A 20400-nucleotide genomic window follows, 5' to 3' on the forward strand; every position below is an offset into this window, starting at 1 on the left:
ACTTTTTCACCTTCCTTTCTATTTTTCTACTGTTGCTGGTTAAATATATGGCATTGTCACTCCACTGAGACTTATCTCATTAAGGAGAATTAATTGCAAGTCACATCTGGTGATATATTATGAATGATCTTAGATACTTTTATACTTTTAATTCATTTAGGTTAACTCAGCATAACATGAGCATCAAAATGCACAAGAAATGAGAATTTGGGGGAACCTCTTTCTTAAATATCAATATAAACAACATCTTCACATCATAGGAAATGATATAGGAATATAAATTTAAAAATTGCAACTACAAGCAATAATGAACAATATGATGTTGAGCACAAGAAGGAAGAAAAAAGGTATGCAATATTGAGTCCATTGATATGTCCAAATACTGACAAAATTCAGTTATAATGGGTAAAGAAGCAGCCACTGGTGATAAAATACATTTAAACTATAACAAAATGGTTATGATGTAGCAAAATAAGACAGTTACAGCACTGAGAAGGACAGTACCTAATAAAGGAGAAACATATGAAACTGTTTAGGATGCCTAGAATATTTTATTTCTTTACCAAAGTGGTAAAAGAAAATAGTTGCTGCTTTTTTTAAAGAGAATTCACGAATCCATCCTGTGCTTTATACAAATTTCTCTATGTTTGCTATTCTTCACCATACACCAAAAACTAAACCGCATTAAAATAGCTTCAACTCAGAATAAACTTATGGAGAAATTTTTATTGCTGTTAAAAACTATTAACTTCACTTCGTCTAGGTTTTTCTGCACCTTACATGCTAGCTCAGGATAGAAACAACTCTTGAAGAAGTATTAGCTCGCAAAACAGCCAACTTCACAAATTATTCATCTGTGGTTATTAGCTCTATATGCAAATTCAATTATCATAGATTTTTTTTTTCCAAGGCCCCCAAATATAAAAATGTCAGATCTAATCCACAGGGCAGTAATATACCCAGGGGCCTTTATATTTCCTCTTGGCAGGGTCATCAGCCCAGTCATTTCATAAAACACTCTTTACTGGCACCTAGCTATTCTTCTTATCTGTGAAGTATACTAGAATTCATTTCTGCACGAGTATTTTCTACCTATTTCATGACACATATAGAAGTTGAAATAATATAATGTAACATTTTATAGTCTACTTTTTGTACTGTTATATGAATTTTATACAAGCTTTTATTTTAGTTTCGTGAATGTCACAAATTAAAATCAAATAGGCAGGCATTTTATAAATACTAAATTCACTACTTCATAAAAATTATTGTAATAAATGAAAGATAATACCATTTCCCTAGGCAAGCATCATGTTACTTTTTCCTTTAACTTGTTCTAAGACCTAAATAGAATTTATTGCTTAATACTTTCACTATGTATTTAAGATTCTCTCTCTCCCTTTCCTCTCTCTCTCCCTTTCCTCTCTCTTCCTCTCCTCTCTCTCTCTCTCTCTCTCTCTCTCTCTCTCTCTCTCTCTCTGCCTCCCTCCTGCCCCCACGTACTTTTTAAAATTACAACAGAAACTTCAATCTGCACTGTGGTTATTTTCACAGACAATTCAACAGATCTATAAATAGTATTGCCACATGCTAGTGCCTCACTCCTGTAATACCAGCTACTCAGGAGGCCAAGATCTGCAGTTGCTGGTTTGAAACCATTCTGGCAGGAAAGTCCATGAGACTCTTATCTCCAATTAATCTCCACAAAAACAGAAGTGGTGCTATGGCTCAAAGTTGTAGAGAGCTAGCCTCCAGGGTAAAAGAGCTCAGGGACTACTGTCTCAGGCCCTGAGGTCAAGCCTCACAACCAACAAAAGAAAGAACAAACAAATGGGGGGGGGGAGAGAGAGAGAGAGAGAGAGAGAAACACATATATACAAATGTATCTGGACTTACTTTGCGAACCCCTCTGCCAAGCTCTTCTCCATAGTTGGTTCCAAGAATTTCAAAGTGAACATTGGGATTGCCTCCATTTTCTGCGAATTCTAGCTCTCCAGTCAAGCCATTGACTCCGCCCTAGTGGGGAAAGCAGGTGCTGGTGTAAAATTTCAGAAGAAATTCAATTGTGACATTAAATGGTTAAGGAAGCTCTGAGAACTCTTCTGCCTAAACAGAAGTACTTTAGGCATGTAATAGTAAACAGGCTAGTTTTAAGAAGGTGCTCAACACCAGCAAGCATAACATTGCAAGTGAGCTTAGAAACCACACCCATGGCAGCCAGCCGCTTGTCATACTGACTTGGCAACTAAGGCAAAAAGCAGCAAATTGCTGCTCAGAAAAACAGCACCTCAGAACTGAAGTCCCCATACTTTGTGACTTGCAAGCACAGGTTAGTCCAATAAAGGATGCTTGTGAGACCATGAAAATGTACTCTGTAGACAAGTTTGGGCAACACAGAATGTTTTGTTTTATTCAAATTTGATCTAAAATTATGGGAAACTTAATTCACAGGAATCTTAAAGGCATTGGAAGTTAATTTCCTCTTCTGCAAATATATTTTTTCAAAGTACAACAGAGTTTTATTGTGTATTTCAAAAAGCTAGAAGTGTTTTGAACAGTTGCATCATCAATGATAAATATTTGAAGCTATACATGCTTAACCTGTCATATATATATATATATATATATATATATATCACATACACAGACACATATATCATGCAATGGCCATGATTTTATGTATTAAGGAAACACATTTAATACAGATATATTATGTGTGTGAATACACACATTAATATAAAAGCTAAATTAGGCTTCAAAGCATTTTTTTTTTTGTCTTGCTGGTATTTCTAGCTGTGGAGATTCACTGGGAATTTTCAAGCCTCATCTTTCATTCACCATGACAGATGTTTGCTTCCCCAACAGATGGCAATGTAGGTCATACTTCTTTCTTTTTTGTTTACTATGCTTTTCCCTTGCTTTAGTTTATCAGCCTTCATATTATTTAGTATTTCACAAATCTACAGCCTATTCTTAGTCCCTTTAGTGTTAAAGTTTGTCTGTCTTAGAATCTTGGCTTGATAATGACATTTATTTACACAACAAATTTATCTCATTTTGAAAGTCACTTCAATTATACCTCTAGGATGTGGATACTTAACTATATCTCCCTTATCATCACTTGTAACCCTATTTCTAGTTTGGTTTGGTTTTGTCTGGGGTAGGGTGGTATTATACAGCTTGCTTTATCTCCTGCTCTATCTGTTCCTGCTAGCACATCATGGGATGATAAGTTCATAAAAGAAGTTTAAGAAAGCATTGTTGATGCTTTTCTAACCTCAATTTTAATATTTATTTTTACAACAGTGATAATTAACGAAATGAATCCCTATGATTTTGTAATTAGTCAACTTCTCTTTTATTATCTAATTTTATTATAAGATAAGCTATTCAATTTACTATCCTTGTGGGTTTTAAATTTTTTTTCATCTATGATTTCCCAGTTAAGAGTAGAACATATCTCCTGGATTTCACCAATGACCTGAGAATCTAATCACTGTATAATCTTGGCTAATTCACTTAGCTTCTCCATGCTTCAATTTCTATATTTCTTAAGTTGGAATAATACAGTAATCATTCCTAGAAGATTACTATAATCCTTATTATTGTATAATACATGTAAAAAATAGAGAACACTTCATATGATGAAAAATTAATTATTATTCCCATCAATGTTACCTCCAATATTATTGATTATATGTCATCCTATGTTACTTCATTTATTTTATCATTTATATAATTGATTCTCTTTCATCTATTTTGAGAGTAAGCATGGGAAAGAAAAGGAGTCTTTGTAAAAATGTATGCTGCCTGTGGCATAAATTTTAGAATCATCCTTTTATTCCTTCTCATCTTAACATATTTTTACTGATCACCAAATGTTTCCAGTCCCCTAAATACCTCCCAGAGCTTCTTCCCCTGCAGCCCATTGTACTTGCACTGGCTGTCCTTGACTCAGTAGGTCTGAGCATCAGCCTCTTCCTTGGTTCTCTCTCATTGGCTCTGTCCTAAGCCAGTGACTGCGGCAGCATAGATTCTCTACAGTCCCTATGAGAGCCTTAGGGTCATCTGATATTGTCATCATCTTGTTTTAAGACATTCTGTGGTCATCTGATGCCAGGAACAAAGGTTAGGAACTTGAAAACACTTTACAAAACCCAAATGGTCTTTCCCTTGTCTCAGCTGATGAAGAACTAAGTTCTCTATTCTTGCCATTGTCTGCCAGATGCAAATGTACACAAAGAGTTTCCTTTAAGTTTTAAACTTCTCTTCATCTGACAGGAGCTATTTCTCCTCCCCTATTCCTGGAGTATTCTCCCTCCCCTTTCAAATTCATTAATGCTTCCATATCCTAAGTGCTTTCAATTATCTGTCACTCTTAGGTCTCCTCTACCCACCCCCATCCTGGGTCTTGAACTTGGCCCGAGCACTGTCCCTGAACGTCTTTTTGCAAGTGCTCTACCACTTGAGCCACAGAGCCACTTCTGGCTTTTTCTGAGTAGTTTATTGGAGATAGGAGTCTCATAGACTTTCCTGCCCTGGCTGGCTTCAAACCACAATCCTCAGATCTCAGCCTTCTGAGTAGCTAGGAGTATAGGCATGAGCCTCTGGCACTCAGGCACTCTTAGGTCTTAATAGGATCTTTAGTCATATTTCAAGAGCAGTTGTTGTTCTCCTTTTGTAGAACTGATCACACTTGTAATTAGTTTGTATATTTCCACTTTCCTTCCTTGTTCTGTGATTTCAGAGTGTGGCATATGGTAATATTCAATAATATTTATTGAGTGACTAAATTACCATTAAAATCTGGGGTTGTTTCAATATTTGTGCCATTCACAGAATATGTTTTCTCCAACATCACCATTTATCAAGATTGTTAAATGGCAATAAGTATCAATAAGTGTCAATATATACCAATATAGGATAATATAGTGGTACTTAAAGATTTGAGTAACTCTACAAATGCAGATATTTTCTATTTTTGTGCATTCAGTATTGAAAAAAATTAACACAAGGATGTCTCACAAATTGTTCAATTAGGCTAATGTGAGAGTATTTAAGAATCTATTGAATTTTAATTGGCTGGCTTGCATAGCCTATATAGAAAATGGCCCATGATTTCTTTTACATATACTCAGTAACAATTTTTATTTTGGGCAGTTACTGTAAGAATATTCTTTCCAGAACTTCGGTCTGATATAAGCTGTAAATTCTTTTGTGTCTTTGGTTTCCCCAAAAAGTAAATCCTATCCCCCCCTCCCAATTTCTTTTTCAATCCCAATAATTAGCTCCAAATGTTCTGAAAACACTGGACAATTAATCAGCCTTTGTCATGGCATGCATGATTTCTCCTAGTAGCTGTGCGAGTTAGTGTGTCTCACCAATGCAGCATCCTTTTTTTTCCCAGAGCCTTACATCTTCCATGCCTGCTGCTTTTCAAGCTTCCATTAGAAAGCTACGAGGTCCCTGTAAATGTTTCTAATGTGTTTTCAATTTTAGGTCAAATTCTACAGAAAACAGCTCTAAGATGATGGTGTTCTCATATGCAAGGATAGGTACTTAAAAGTGCTCTTGGGAAAGTACCTACAAGAGAATAAGCAAGGAGAGACATTTGGCAGAAGAGATGAAAAGTGTGATAGGAATAAAATGGCCGCTTAGGCTATCCAGCATGCTAGCTGCCATTATTCCTATGTGAAAGGAGGTGCTTAGACCTCTCTTGTTCTGCCATGACTGGTCATCAGGTGCCTGATGCTCCCAGGAAGCCAGTGAAGTGGTTCCCTTCTACACAGGGCAGTTCCTAAACAGAAGCTCATTGTGAGTTAGATAGCATGACCTGGTAGGTAATGCATGCCTCATTCACAAAGTAGGTAGGAATGTGCAACACAGAATATTATACCCTTCTATAGTGGCCCAGGGCCCTGTGGAGGCCTATTTGTTGATTGATTCTGTGTGCATATCAATATTCATTACCAGTTTTTGTATTTATTTATTTTTGGGGGGTGAGGGTGGTAATCCCTTAAGTGTATTTGTACAGTACACACTCCAGTGTAGAACTATGTTAAGCATCTGTTAAAAGGGTGATGAATGAAAGAATGGATAAAATGCACTCCTGGAAATTGTTTCACTTATTAGGTATATCATCATTAAGACACAAAGGAAAATGACTAACTGTAAAAACAAAAACAAAAACAAAACAAAACAAACCCAAATAGGCTGGCCAGGCTGCAAGTGCATGATGCTAACCTGTGAGAAAGCTGGTGGGTGGTTCTATGGGCAATTTAAATGTTCCAGGCAAGTGCTTTCCAGTTGTGGCTCTCAGCATTGGTTGTGGTGAGTGTCTTTGGAAATACCCTCCCACTCTTGTGTTCCCATACCTGCTCAGACTTTATTGATTTGACTCACATAGCATTAAAAAAAAAGTTTGAAAGCTCTTTCTAGTTTATACCACATCACCTGATTAAAACATGGCAAGTCCTTCCTAAAATATATCCATGACAGTTAAATGTGCCTTCTGATAATAAAGACTGCAGAGAAAGTTGAGGGGGGAGGGTTGCACAGGGAAATTTACATATGGCTGGTATAACAGCAACACACAGTTTTTATTCCCAGACTTTCTTAGTGAGTTTGTTTACATTAACTAAGGGATTTTCACTGGAGTAATTTGAACAATGGAAAGGGTAAGTGACATGGTACAAAGAACACAGGATTAGGGGTCAGGAAATTTGCCATTTGAAACTAATTATCTGTGTAACCCTCAGCAAATCACATGATTTTTGAGAATTCGTTTTCTACACCTTGAAACTGGCATAGTAAAGTTAGCTTAACAATATTACTATACCTCATCACTCTAAAATAGTTATGTTTTTAACAACAACCAAAATTTTAAGTATAAAAATAGCAAATTAGCTGGGTGCCTATGACTCACAACTGTACTCCTACTTTCTTAGGAAGAAAAAAATCTGGGGATCTCAGTGAAAAGCCAGCACAGAAAGCAAAGTGTGTGAAACCTTTATCTCCAATTAAACAGCAAAAAGCCAGAGTAGAGCTGTGACTCAGATGGCAGAATGTCAGCCTTGAGCAAAAAAATGAATGGACAGTGCATAGTCTCTGAGTTCAAGCTAGAGTATCAACACACACACACACACACACACACACAGACACATACATACACACACACGCAAAACAAACAATAAACACAGGACATTTTTATCATAAGATGAAAAAATATGTTTTCAAATAATACCCTTAGTCCATCTATTTTTAAAAGATTTTTTATCACAAAAATTAATCAGTCTAATTTAAGAGTTGAGGGAGAAGAATTTCCCAATATTTAAAAAAGACAACTACAATAGAAGATATGTTAATTTTATCTGATGATGACATAAATGTCACATTATTTCAATTTCATATTAGCAATATGAATGCCAGCTCCAAATTGGTAGACTCAAGCTAGACTGGGTCTTCTGGGGCTCACTGTTCTCTTGATGGAAGTTTCTAGAGAGATAGATCTTTCCTCTATTTGTCTAGGTCTGAATGTAATTACCCAAACAATATTTTGAAGATCAAGTTGACATATAGAAAAAAAAAAGCAATGACAGTGAACATTAGCACTATAGTTCTCTACATTATTCAAAATTAGTTTTCCCCTTCAATTCCTTTGAAAAATGGTATGAGGACTTACAAAAAATGTAAATATTCTCTCAAAATAAGATTTCATAATTATGATGGTAATTTATTGTTTTGATTATAATTGTCTAACAGCAATGTTTTGCTATTAAATGACTCTGTGAGGAGCACCTGCCTACGGCATCTCTTCTTCTTCCCCACTGATATTCTCAGTAAGTGTCTCCTAAGCAACCTCCTAAGCCATTACTCTCTTTGCTAGAAGGCTTCAGAAGAATGCCCCTATTTAGGATTCTGTGTCCTAGCCAAACCATAAATTAATAAATTGGCAGGACCAGAGCCATGTTCAACAACCTCCCCTGGCTTCCTACCCACCAGCTCTCTGTATAGATAGAGCTGGGAGATTTTGGCAACACCTTGAGTTCTATTTGATCTGCTCAGTTCTCAATTGAAAGATATTCCTCTGCCAATACATTCAATACAATTTAATTCTCAAGTACTTGGTTGATAAGAGCCTGAATATTCATTAAAGTGATTCTTTTGCACAGAGGAAAGAGAACCAATAGAAACATCTGGGCTATTCGCCATAGGACAGATTTCTTCTACTTTGGGTTTTTGTTTGGGGGGAGGGTGCAGAAGGGATATTTTTGTTTTGTTTAGTTTTGTTTGTACATCTACTTCTCTATCAATGTTAAGTTTTAGGGTTTTTCTATAAATTTTCTAAATGCATTCATATTTCAAATTACCAGGTATTTTGTTATTGTTGTTGTTATTTCAGGGGAGAAAGATAAACATATTCAGAAAAGGATGGAAAGATAAAGAAGATAAACGTCTCATGGCTGTCTTCTTTGTGTAAAGGGTATGGGAGTAATTTGCTTGTTTCATTAATCACTTCATTTTAAATCCAAGAGGCTGTGCAAGACAAACGGAAAATGTCAGCAAGGACGACATGACAAAGAGGTTAATAAACTGCAGAGCGCTTCTAGCACTGAGATGAGTGGAGCAACAAAAATGGCCTTGTGGGAATGGCGAGGGTAACTGTGTCAATGCCGGTCACAGGCAGGTAGGCAACCCCTGACAGTGAAGAAGAAAAATGCAATGGAAGGCAAAAATAGATCCCAAGTGCTGTAACACCTTAACTGTTCATCAGCCGTGTCTTTCTTATAAGTTAAAGGTGGTCAGTTGGGCACCCACGGCTCCTGCTTAGCTACTTAGGCAGCTGAGAAATGGAAAACTCTGGTTTGAAGCCTGCTTAGGCAGCAACGGCCAAGAAACTCCATCTCCATCACCAATCAATCTAGCAAGCTGAAGAAGCATTAGTCCCTGAGTCCAAGCCCCTGTATCACCCTACCCTTAATAAATAAATCACAATATCTTACTTACCATGTGTCCTTTACACAAAGACAACCAACTAAGTCTACCAGGATTTTTTTCAGTTGATAGTGTGGTGTTATAATATCAACAAGAGATAAAAACAACTTTTGCATCGAAATCTTAATGATATAACCATGGCAACAAATAATATCTCAACCAGAGATTATCTATTTGCATAAGTCCCCTACATAAAAAATAAGGACTCCTTTTTAATACATGTTTGCAACCCCTGGCATTTCTTGACACACACACACACACACACACACATATCCTTTCTCATTTTGTGCTCTGAGTTCCCTGAAGTATTATTAGTCACAAGAAAACAAAAACCTAAAAGCTATCCATCCTGTCAAACACTGATTTGGAGTATCCTCTGGGCATGCGTGCTGGGAAGAGTGAGAGGCTTGTGGGTATTTACCTTCTTGATGGTTTCTAACATGGACCGCCCTCCTTGCCAGGGCTTCGAATTCTTCCTGATGCAGGACAAACTCGCCATGCTATGCCACTTCCGGTCCTCTAGCTTCTTATGAAAAGCATTAGCAAGCAGTAGCACCGTGTCGTAAATGTAAAGGTTGGAAATCTGAAAAGACAGTGAGTGGGGCAGTGTGATCATTAAAGACATCGATGCCAGACCCCCAGGAGAAGAGCCGCGCATGCACATGGCAGCCAGGGCTGGTTTATTGGGTTATTCCTGAAGCAGGCTTCTTTTACATTTCCCAGGAAATTTCACCATTGAGAATGCAGCCTTGTCTGATTGTATGACTCCATTGCTTTTTCCCCAGCTTATTTAGGTATGGAAGAGCAGATAAAAAAGAGTAGTTTCCATAGAATCAAGGCAGTTAGTGTCAGGCTGTAGAAATCATGGGCCCTTATTTCTTCCTGAGGAGGTAAGGAGCTAAGGGCTTAAGATCGGAAGAGCATGCAGAATAATATGTTTTCTAAATACGGCAGATTCCTGCCTTTTAGTTATTCAGATGAGATCAACTAATCAACGTGAGATCAACTCCATCTTATTTAGAGGACAGTTCAAGGTTCAGAAAAGGAGCAGAGTATGCATTTGTGTTTCTGCTCTTCTGCTCTTCTGCAGACAGGGAAGGAAATCAAATCATTCATAAATATTACAATGAGCAAGATATATAAGAATAACAGGCATACACATTGATTATGAATCACTGAAATGACAAACACCATGGACTTAAAATTTGTGAATGTGAATTTATAGCTATACTTTCTTCTTCTAAGGCAACAATGTTATTATCATTTCTCTATGAAGACTAAGAAAATTATGAACACATCTTTGTAAGGTTAATTCTAGTGTTACAGTTATGTCTTGTAAGAATCACTATTCATATTATCAATTAATTACAAAAAGTGCTTATTTTTCTGAGAAAGTAGAATTTATTTAGAAAACATGAAGGTCAATCAAAGGTGATAAACGTTATATCATGACCTCTTAGAGGAAAGTCCTGGTAAAACTGAAAAATCAAGAAAGTGATTGAAATTAATGTCACCCCAGACCTTTAGTTCATGCCCCAGTGCTAGCACGCGCGCGCACACACACATACACACACACACATACATGAAGGGGTGACTTCATTTTGAACACAAATTATCTATTTCTCTGGTGACAACCAACACCAATGATTGTTTGCTGAGCAAAAACATACAATGCTTCTAATGTCTAAAAGTCCAGGGTCCAGTATCAGATTTACCATGTTTTCTAGGTGCCTGTTGACTTATAGCACTGAACATCCAATCATTTTTCAGGATAATCATCACTTGCCCTGACACTCCCTTGGCCATTATATTAATCATTATCTGATAGAGTTTGTAGGCTTTTCAACATCTTACTTTCTTCATTCTGTCTTCTCATTTTCTGTTTCTGTTAAAAGTGTAGTAGCTAGAACCAGCATGCTAATGCAGATGTAATGTGATTAGTAGATCATAATGGAATCATTTGTATCCATCTCTTGATCTTAGCCAAGGGCTTCTAAACATAGGAGTCTAAGGTTGTACTTTTATAAATGGTTTACAGAAAATCTGGCTTGTACTATGATGTTACTGAATTTGCATTCTCAACAGCTTCAGACAGTTGTCCAATCATAACTCTTCCGGCTAGACTTTGTGCAATTGATTTTGAACATACTCTGTGTGTGTGTGCATGCGTGTGTATGTGCGTGCACACACACACACACAGACACACACACATAAATCCAGTATTGAGGTTTGGATCTGGGTGTTGTTCCTTAGGATTTCCACTTAATGTTGGTGCTCTGCCACTTGAAGCCGATCTGTACTTCAGGCTTTTTGGCCATGAATTTTAGATAAGAATCTCACAAACATTCCTGTGGGGAGTGGCTTTGAACTGAGATTCTCATTTCTCAGCCTCCTGAGTAGCTAGAATTACAGACATGAGTTACTGACCCCCAGCTTGAACCTGTAATTTTATCTCTGTACAATTTCAATTTTTAGGTTTATTAGTCAATACTAATTTTTTTTTATCTTGATAATGTAACAAATCATAAGATTTCTCTTGTGGCTTTGTGTTAGCTATAAATCGGATCATCATTTTATCCATATTCATTCATGTAGTTTTCTTGAAAATAATAAGTCTGAGGACAGAACTTTGTGGATGACCACAGAGTCACTTGAATTACAAGAGTGCAATACATATCTGTGTAATTTGAATATTCAACTGTTTCTCTTCCTTAACATGAGTTTCACCAAACAGCAAATAGCTCCTACTCCTAGTTAAGCGATCTTATTTTTATTATTTACTATGAAATTTAAATTCAATCAGGATTTTAGTTTTTTGAGCACTAATTTTAAGTTTATGAACCTTGTCTTCAGCTCTTTATACATCTCATTTCCCTTTCTACAAATATTAACATTGGTAACTGCTTAAAGAGCTTCACATCATTCTCTTTTATGTTGATTAATTTGTGGTTTTGTAGTTCTTTTTCTATATTTAGAGTTTGCTTGAGCCATATTGCAAACTTCTACTTTCATTGAAATTTATAAATGGTACACTTACGAATTCTGAGTTAAAAGCTTCTCCATGGTCATATTTCTCTGCATTGTTTTCATAGGCTCCAAGCTGAGGGGTTCTCCTAAAGAATGTGATTCTCCACATTACCAATCAGAGGTAACTTGTTGATAGGAAATAATGCAAATGTTGCTTTCTCTAACTTCAGAGAGATAAAAATGTTCACCAAGGCATTTTGCTTTTAGTGGACCATTTGAAATTCAAGAACCCTGCATTCACACCCTCGATTATATAAATCATCACATATAAAGGTGTCAGTTTTCCATTTCTATATTAAATATTTAGTCAAATGTTATCACACATAAGAGTAAAGATGATATGTAGTAAGTCCTCAAAAGAAAAAGAAGTTGCCCTGTTCTTTCCCATCTGTGTGTTTGAGAGCAATAATGTAAAGATAGGAGTTGGAGTAGGAGGGTATTAGATATATTTAAGATTCTGTAAATTAGTGAAATATCTATTTTTTAGCAGACTGAACTGGAAGAACTGCACAGTTGAGCAAATGCACATTCAAAGATTTTTTTTGTTCTCCCTGAAGACAAAGTCAATTATTCTTAAGTTTCTTCCCTTATTTCCTGCTTCTTTTGACAAGAGCAGTTTTTAATATTTCATAATTTTCTAAGTAAAAGTGCTTCTCTGCTTTTCTTAGAATTCTATCATTTTCACATCAATTACATTCACTACCAGCTAATGTGCAAAGAGTCCATTATGATAAGCATGCCATAAAAAGTGGCACTAAAATTTGAACAGTTTTTTTTATATGGCTGCAGGGTGGTTTACTTTGACAATTACTTCTTCACTTACATCAAATCCACAAACATTCACAAAGGCACAAAGTGCTGAGGTATGTGTGATGGATTGTACAGGATAAGATTTTATGATCTCAGCTCCTAAATGTAACCTGTTCTAAACTCACTTAAAAATCCAGTGAGGGACTTCTGCTTCTTATAATAGTAAATGCTAGTAATCATTAAGAAATGGTTAGATAGGCCCGGAGACTTGACACAAGTGGTAGAGCACCAGCCTAACAAGAAGTTCTGAGTTGAAACCTCAGTACTGGCAATCATATCAACACACACACACACACACACACACACACACACAGAGCAGCAGCAGCAGCTGGATAAATATCCATTCATCTAAAAATTCTCAAAGGTGACTAAAGTTAGAGAGATTATAAGATTCGCTTTTTAGAGAAGTAGAAACTAATCTTCCTAAGGCTGTATTACTTTCAAATTGTTCACATCGAACATATCCTAAGTATTAAATATTTCCCATGTATATTTCCCATGGTAAATATTTCCCATGGTAAAGTTTTGAATGTATCATTTTTATAGTATATTGTTTTCCTTATTTTTAAAAGTGATCATGAGTATTATCTTTACGGATACTCAGCAATATGCTAACATGATGCACAAGTCATCTAAGGAGCTGATTTGGCCCATATCCTTACACTAGTAAGATGTAGTTTATCTTATTGATTCTTCCCCTTTTTTCTGGCTCTTCCCAGCTAGAGTCCCCTATCTTGTTCTTTCTGTCATTGAAATGCCTACTGTGTGTCTAAAACCCTCTAAAATTTGGCAGATTGAAATCACCTATGCCAAAAGGAAATAACTGATGGAATTGTTTCCTTTAGAAAAAAATGCTCTAAGTGAGCATTTTAAGAGCCTTTTTATGAGTGAAACTCCATGTTTTTTTTTTCTTTACTTGCTGTTTAGAGATTTTACTTTTAAATTCTTCATTGTTGTCTGAGTAGTGAAGATTCCAGGTGTATCTTGCCCGAGTTCATGTGACTAGATAATGCGGAGCACTTTTTAAAATTTTATATATATTTTGTACTGAAATTCATCACTATTTAATAAAAAGCACCCATCTACTGTTGGATGGATTCTTGTAAATTTATTTTTAAAAGAATGCCTATGTCCTTTGTATACAGCCATGAAAACAGCTTCATAGTTGGCAGTTAGCATTTGGAGTACGAATCCCAAATTGTACTTTGAGAAGTGTCTCATGGATCTACTTGCTCCAAAGGAAATAGCCTTCAGCTATTTCTATTAAAGAAGTAGACTTTTTTTTTCTATATTAAGATCAAATGAATAAAAGACCCAGGTTCTTGGCATTCTTTCCCTATCCAGCTGATTAAAGTTCCGGAGAAAGAGCATTACTCTAAAACGACAACAGGTAATTCAGGATCTAGTGCAACCCTGAAGGATCCCTTTGCAATTGGCCAATAATGCATTCTGGAAGAAAGAGCCCATAACCCGGATATACCTCCATATTCTGAGCAAATGGGTCCTTTGGATCACAGAGTGTTGAAGATATCCGATGGTTGCCGCGGAAACATCGCTGACTTAAATTCTGGGGGACAGGAAAGGTCTGTCGAATAATCGTTAACCTTCCAATTGACCTTCTTACAAGTTCCTGTACGTCTGCATCATTTATTTCCTGTAATATAAATAGTAGCGGAAGAATTAGAAATTCTTTCATTCAGTAATGGGGAAAAGAAGCCATCCATAAGTAGTTACATAGACATGCTGTCTATAATACATTTACTGAAGGCTTAGCACCTATCAAATAAAAACAGCTCCTACTCATTAAAATGATCAAGATAATTGTAATCACTTTCAGTAATTCAGATTCATGTCTAAATAAACTCTAAGAATTTGACTTATGTACACTTTATCAATAGCAATTTTACCCCTTGAGATGTTAAAACTATAATAGAAAATGGGTGAAAATGTGCCATAGCTCACAAAAACGAGTTCGGATATTCATTATTCACGAGTGGATTTCAAGGTATTTTGAGGACCTAGGGAGGTAGCTGCAATATAAGAGTAATTGTTCCTAGCCATGAAAAATGAGGCTTTTGAAGTGAGGTGAGTAGAGGGAGCAAGAGGAAATATTATTTTACTATTATCTTTAAGTAGTTGGACAAGGGGGTTTCAGCTCAACATATGAATTTATGAAGGCCATGCATCTTCACCACTGTCACCCGTTTCCACCATTCTCCCTTCATCTATCCAAACCCCACCCATCCCCTCAAGTAGGAAAACATTATACACTATTTTTCTTTATTATTTCCTATTGGAGTTTGCTTATATGTTTCTCTCAGTAAAGGACTGATAAAACAAATTTCTCGTTAGTGTCTGAGTGCATAAGGTAGTTTATCATTGTCCTGACATAACGTTGCAAAGTTCTGTTGGTGAATAAGACTGAGCCAGGTTTAGTAAAGGGAGAAAAAAAAAGGAATTTTCTTGTGCTGCTGAGTGCATAACTCAAAAGTGTAGTTCCTTCTCTCCTGTCTTCACAAACCCATAGTTAAATATTCAAATTTGGCTTAATAGCAGATATAGAAGTAACTGTATATTTCTCTTCTTCAAAGCCTATATTAGCTTTAAAATTTATTCTTTTTGTGATCTTCATGAAATATAGATTTTTCTGAATATAAAATAACACCTAGCCATCACTAAATCCAGTGTGATATTAGAAATTTCTGGGTTATTAATTGTTAATGTACCATAAAAATATCTTTTTTTCTCGGTTTAAAACACCGTCTTTTTTCCTTAGTCTGTGTCATTTTGCTGGCCACCAAAGGCTCTGCTTGAAAAAGCATGGGTCACATTTTTACTTTCTGTCATCTGCTTACAGGTTCAACAGTGTTCTTGCAACTTCATTTTAATCTTTATTATTAACTTGAAAAAGTTTAAACTTAATTGATATTAATATTGCCATTCAATGTTTTCATGTTTTAAAATTTCCATGTTGTATAGTGAAGAATGATTAAGCCATCTCTCACGAGTTATGCTTTCAAAACACATGTACTTTTCCAAAAGGTGAAGATCTCGGGTGTCTACGCCTAAGTAAATCTGAAGAAATGCCAGTTTGAATGGAATAGATTTCACCTATTTTATGTGTGAAGGAAAAAGAAATTAATTTTCTGGAAGGAAAGAATCTGCCATCCTGAATGAAACCAAGAGACAGTCTATCTCACAACTTTCACCTGCGGTTGTGGTTTTGACACCTGATCTCAAAAATCAGTAGCGGTAGTGAGATGAGAACTTGATGAGGAGCTCTTTCACATTTACGGAAATGTTACTTCTACATCCCAAAAAGTCCATTTCAAGGGAGACAGATGCAATGTGTTACATCAACATGACTGACACATAGACAATCTATCACTTAATCTGGAATAAAGATTATATCAAAATGGATTTTAAAATCCACAAGTAAATTTCTTTTTTTTTAAAATAAGAAACTATTATGCACTGAAGCTATATATTGTTCTAATGTTTTTAAAATAATGTTTAAACTACAAGGTTTATGTTTTTGTACCCAGTGGCTCACACTTGTCATTCTAGCTGAGGTCTAGAAGATAAGGATTCAAGGCCAGGCCAGACAGGAAAGTTCACTCCATCTCGAAGATAACTAGCCAATGTTCAGATCACCTGTTATAATGGGTGTTATGGGTGAATCAGGGGGCAGAGGAAGAAAGGAAGGGGGACGGAGGGGAGGGTGTATCTGCTGATACTGAGGAGAGTACCTAACTATTTATAAAGACAGAATAATGAAACCTATCAAGCAATATTTGAGAGAGGAGGAAGGACAGAAATATAAAGGAGGCTGTGAAGTTGTTCAAGGTACACTGCATGGATGTATAGTATTATTACAACGAAGTCCTTTCTTGTTACTAATGCATGCCAGCCCCCAAAGAAAAAATATAAAGAAGGAATTTAATATTAGACTGAAGTATTGTAAAGATTCTTTAGTTTTAAAGAATGCAATCTACAAACTAATTAAACCAAATACAAAAGCTAGTGGAATAAAAGTCTCCCCTAAGATTGCAAATGAGTCAGTAAAAAAAAATACACAAATATAATCCATAAAGAGAATTATCAAAACAACCAACAAACACAAGACAAAAATAATTGAAACTTTACAATGGAAAATGCATTTTAAATTCTATTACTACCAGGTCAACATAAAAGTGGTGAATATATATGAAGAACTCTTTATTTTCTTTGAAGCTTACTTCCCTCACAGAAAAAATAGAAATGAAAAAAATTGATCTGGAAAACTATCAAAGTTTGCTAAGCTCCCTTTCCTTTGGTTCTTCCTTCTGCCCTGATGTACACTCATCCTAGATGGAGAATTAAGAGGTATGAGAAGCTGAGCATGGTAGCATATGCCTGTAATCTCAGCACTTGGGAGGGATAGGAAAGATGATTTTTTTTTTTTTTTTGAGTTTGAGACTAGTCTGAGCTACATCATGAGACCTGGTCTCAAAAAAAGAAAAAAAGATAACCAAATTAGAAGGAATCAGACCCTCACTTAAAAAAATCCAGCTCTTATACATGCACATACTGCCTGTGGAAATCTCAGAAAAATATTTCTTAATGTGACAGAAGTACAGTGGCTAATCACAGAGATATAAATTTTGGGTGAGCAAAACCCAACTCGAAAGATATTTCTGGCATCTTTACCCTGAGCTAAAAAGTGTGACCATCAGCACAGGTTTGAGTAGGAGAAACAACCAGGAGCTGGGAATTATTTTTACTTCTCTGCAAAAGGAGAGCAAAATGATTTGTCCTTTGAAGACCTCGCCCCTCAGTATTCATGGAATAACTTAGCACTCAGAACTAAGTATAGAAAGTGCAATGTGAGTTTTAATAGGAAATGATCTTCCTGTGATACCATGTATTGAGTTATTTGTTACAAACTGAGTTAGCATTGGCTGAGACCTCATTCAATTCTACTCATACAAATCAATCTATCCAAAGGGAAATTGGAGTTTATGTTCATGGTAACATCTGATAAATTTTATACTCAGGATTTAATCTCTTTTGCTGACTAGCAAAATCAGAATTCTTATCCCAAATATTCTTTTATTCCTGACATTTTTCTAATTTTCTGTAAGTCCATAGAAAGAACATAAATAAATAATAATCCATTATACTTTTTTGTTTTGTCAGTGGTGGAGCTTGAACTCAGCTCCTGGGAGCTGTCCCTGCTTAAGGCTAGTGCTCTACCACTTAGAGCCACAGCTCTACTTCCAGTTTCCTTGTGGTTAATTGGAGATAAGAGTCTCACAGACTTTACTGTCTGGGCTGGGTTTGAATTGCAGTCCTAAGATCTCAGTCTCTTGAGTAGCTATGATTATAGACATAAGCCATCGGCATCCCTCAATACATTATCTTTATTTGTAAATCATATATATGACTGAAGCTACATCTGACTATCACTATTTGATTTAATCATATAATTAGTCCAGGACTGGTCTGCTCATAATTCTTAGTGTTCTTGGCTAATAAGTACTTGAAGTTCTCAGATATTGTAAAGTACATACATATATATATATACACATACACAAACAGATATATAACACATATTATATAGCATATATAATACATATATGTATATATCACATATGTGTATAATATATAAGGATATTACAAATATATAACATTATAGAGATACAGTGTGTGTGTGCATGTGTGTGTGTGTGTGTGTGAATTGGGTCTTGAACTCAGAGTCTGCTCTCTGTCTCTTAGCTTCTTTGCTCAAGGTTAGTGCTCTGCCATGTTAGCCATAGCTCCACTTTAGGCTTTCTGTTGGTTAATTGGAAATAAGAGTCTCTCAGATTTGTGTGCCGGGGCTGGTTTTGAACTCTGAGCCTCAGATCTCAGCCTCCTGAGTAGCTTACAGGCGTGAGCTGCTGACATTCATGTGTAATAGATGTTTAATCTTATAGATTATCTTTACAAAAATAAGAAGCCTTCCCTGAGGAATTTGACAAGTGTATGGACTTTGAGACAATTGTATTTCTTTCTGTAAATGGGAAAAAAATCCTCTGTTCTGTCTTGATTCATATTCATATGCAGAACTATTTAATCCTCATGTAAAGAGGTGGATATGAAAGTTTTTAAAATGACATTAAAATATAAATGGAATAGAGGCTCTCCCCTGAGCAGAATTCACTTCTCTTACAAAGGGAACTGTACTTTTCATGAAGATGAGCTCTCTAAGCAGGCAGTATGTGCCAACTGGAAAAGCTAAAGGATACTCAGTGGGGAAGACTGTCTCCATTTATTTTATTCAGATAAAGACTTTTATCATTTTTAAAAATCCTTATTCTATTTTTGTTTAACAGCATTCACTCAGAAAGCGGAAAGTTGACTTGGGATTCTGTCTCCATAGCAATTCAAGGCTGCAGGAAATGCTGAGAGCAGCTGCCTCCCCGACAGAAGGATGGAGGTGACAAGAAAGGTAACTTGACTTTACCTCGTTTATAATGATCCAATGACAGTCGAAAGCAACCAAGTTTGTTTCCACAACCTGGAATAGAAAACAAATCAGCCATCAGCAATGATCACATAAAACAAACCAAACAAACTAAAAAGCAGGCTTTTTGTAAATGGATGAAAACGAATCACATTATAGGAGTTTAGATTTGTTCAAAGATGAATATCCATTAGCAAAATGCATAGAAATGTGTTTGATATGTAGATAGGTGCACTGTCGACTCGCTAAATCAAAGCATCCTTCATCAAAAGCTAGAAAAATAGAAATGTTGTGTGATTTAACAGAGAGAGGAGTTTAAATCTTCACTTTCCCATTCCAAATAAACTTTGGTGGCTTTTGTAATTAACACCTAATGAATATCTAAGTATATATCCTTCTATAATTTCACCCAACTTAATTTTTTCATCCTGTTACTGTTTCTTCATTGTGCGTCTTCTTGCTCTTATGTTTGTGTAAGTGAGCAACTGCATGTCCTCCTGAAATTATTGGAGATTTGAATAAATTCAATTCTAAACTTATCTGGTTGTAACATACTAAGAGCAATTTATATTAGATTAGAATTGAGACATGGGTAGGGAATTTTACTAGCTTTCAGATTGCTAAGAAGGTGAAAATAAATAAAGCTTACCTAAAGGAAAAAGCAAACAGCAAATGATAAGCAACTTTGGTTGACTAACTTTAGATGTTTATTCTAATATTTTTTGGCTTACATTAAAAATGTAAGCTCTGTGTATATATAAACCTGTATATTTGTGTATACACTTGTATGTGCTTGTATGAAAGGGAGGGAGGGAGGGAAGGAGGGAGGGAGGGGGGGAGGGAGGGAGGGAGGGAGGGGGGGGAGGGAGGGAGGGAGGGGGGGAGGGAGGGAGGGGGAGGGGAAGAGAGAAAAGCTTTCATATCTAGGGTTCTATAAATTCCTATCATACACACCCTAGACAGGTTCTTATGTTTCATATAATGAGCTTATAATAAGTGAAACTTCTTTGTGAGAAGTTGTTCTTTAATTTCTAGGAATAATACTTAAGACGGTTTCTTCAATATGAAGGTGTTTTCTAATA

General features: G+C 36.0%; 1 protein-coding gene across 3 annotated transcripts in view; it reads right to left on the reverse strand.

Annotated features, from left to right (window-relative positions):
• Positions 1 to 20400, reverse strand: part of Grid2 (glutamate ionotropic receptor delta type subunit 2) — a 1008435-nt gene that overhangs the window by 405661 nt on the left and 582374 nt on the right. For all 3 annotated transcript variants that reach the window (XM_048333648.1, XM_048333649.1, XM_048333647.1), the window contains 4 exons: positions 19319 to 19372; positions 14312 to 14485; positions 9416 to 9577; positions 1897 to 2016 (listed from right to left, as the gene is read on the reverse strand). In XM_048333648.1, the coding sequence (XP_048189605.1) occupies positions 1897 to 2016; positions 9416 to 9577; positions 14312 to 14485; positions 19319 to 19372 (510 nt within the window). The remainder of the gene's footprint in view (positions 1 to 1896; positions 2017 to 9415; positions 9578 to 14311; positions 14486 to 19318; positions 19373 to 20400) is intronic.

This window comes from Perognathus longimembris, chromosome 24, assembly GCF_023159225.1.
Source record: "Perognathus longimembris pacificus isolate PPM17 chromosome 24, ASM2315922v1, whole genome shotgun sequence".
Lineage (NCBI taxonomy): Eukaryota > Metazoa > Chordata > Mammalia > Rodentia > Heteromyidae > Perognathus > Perognathus longimembris.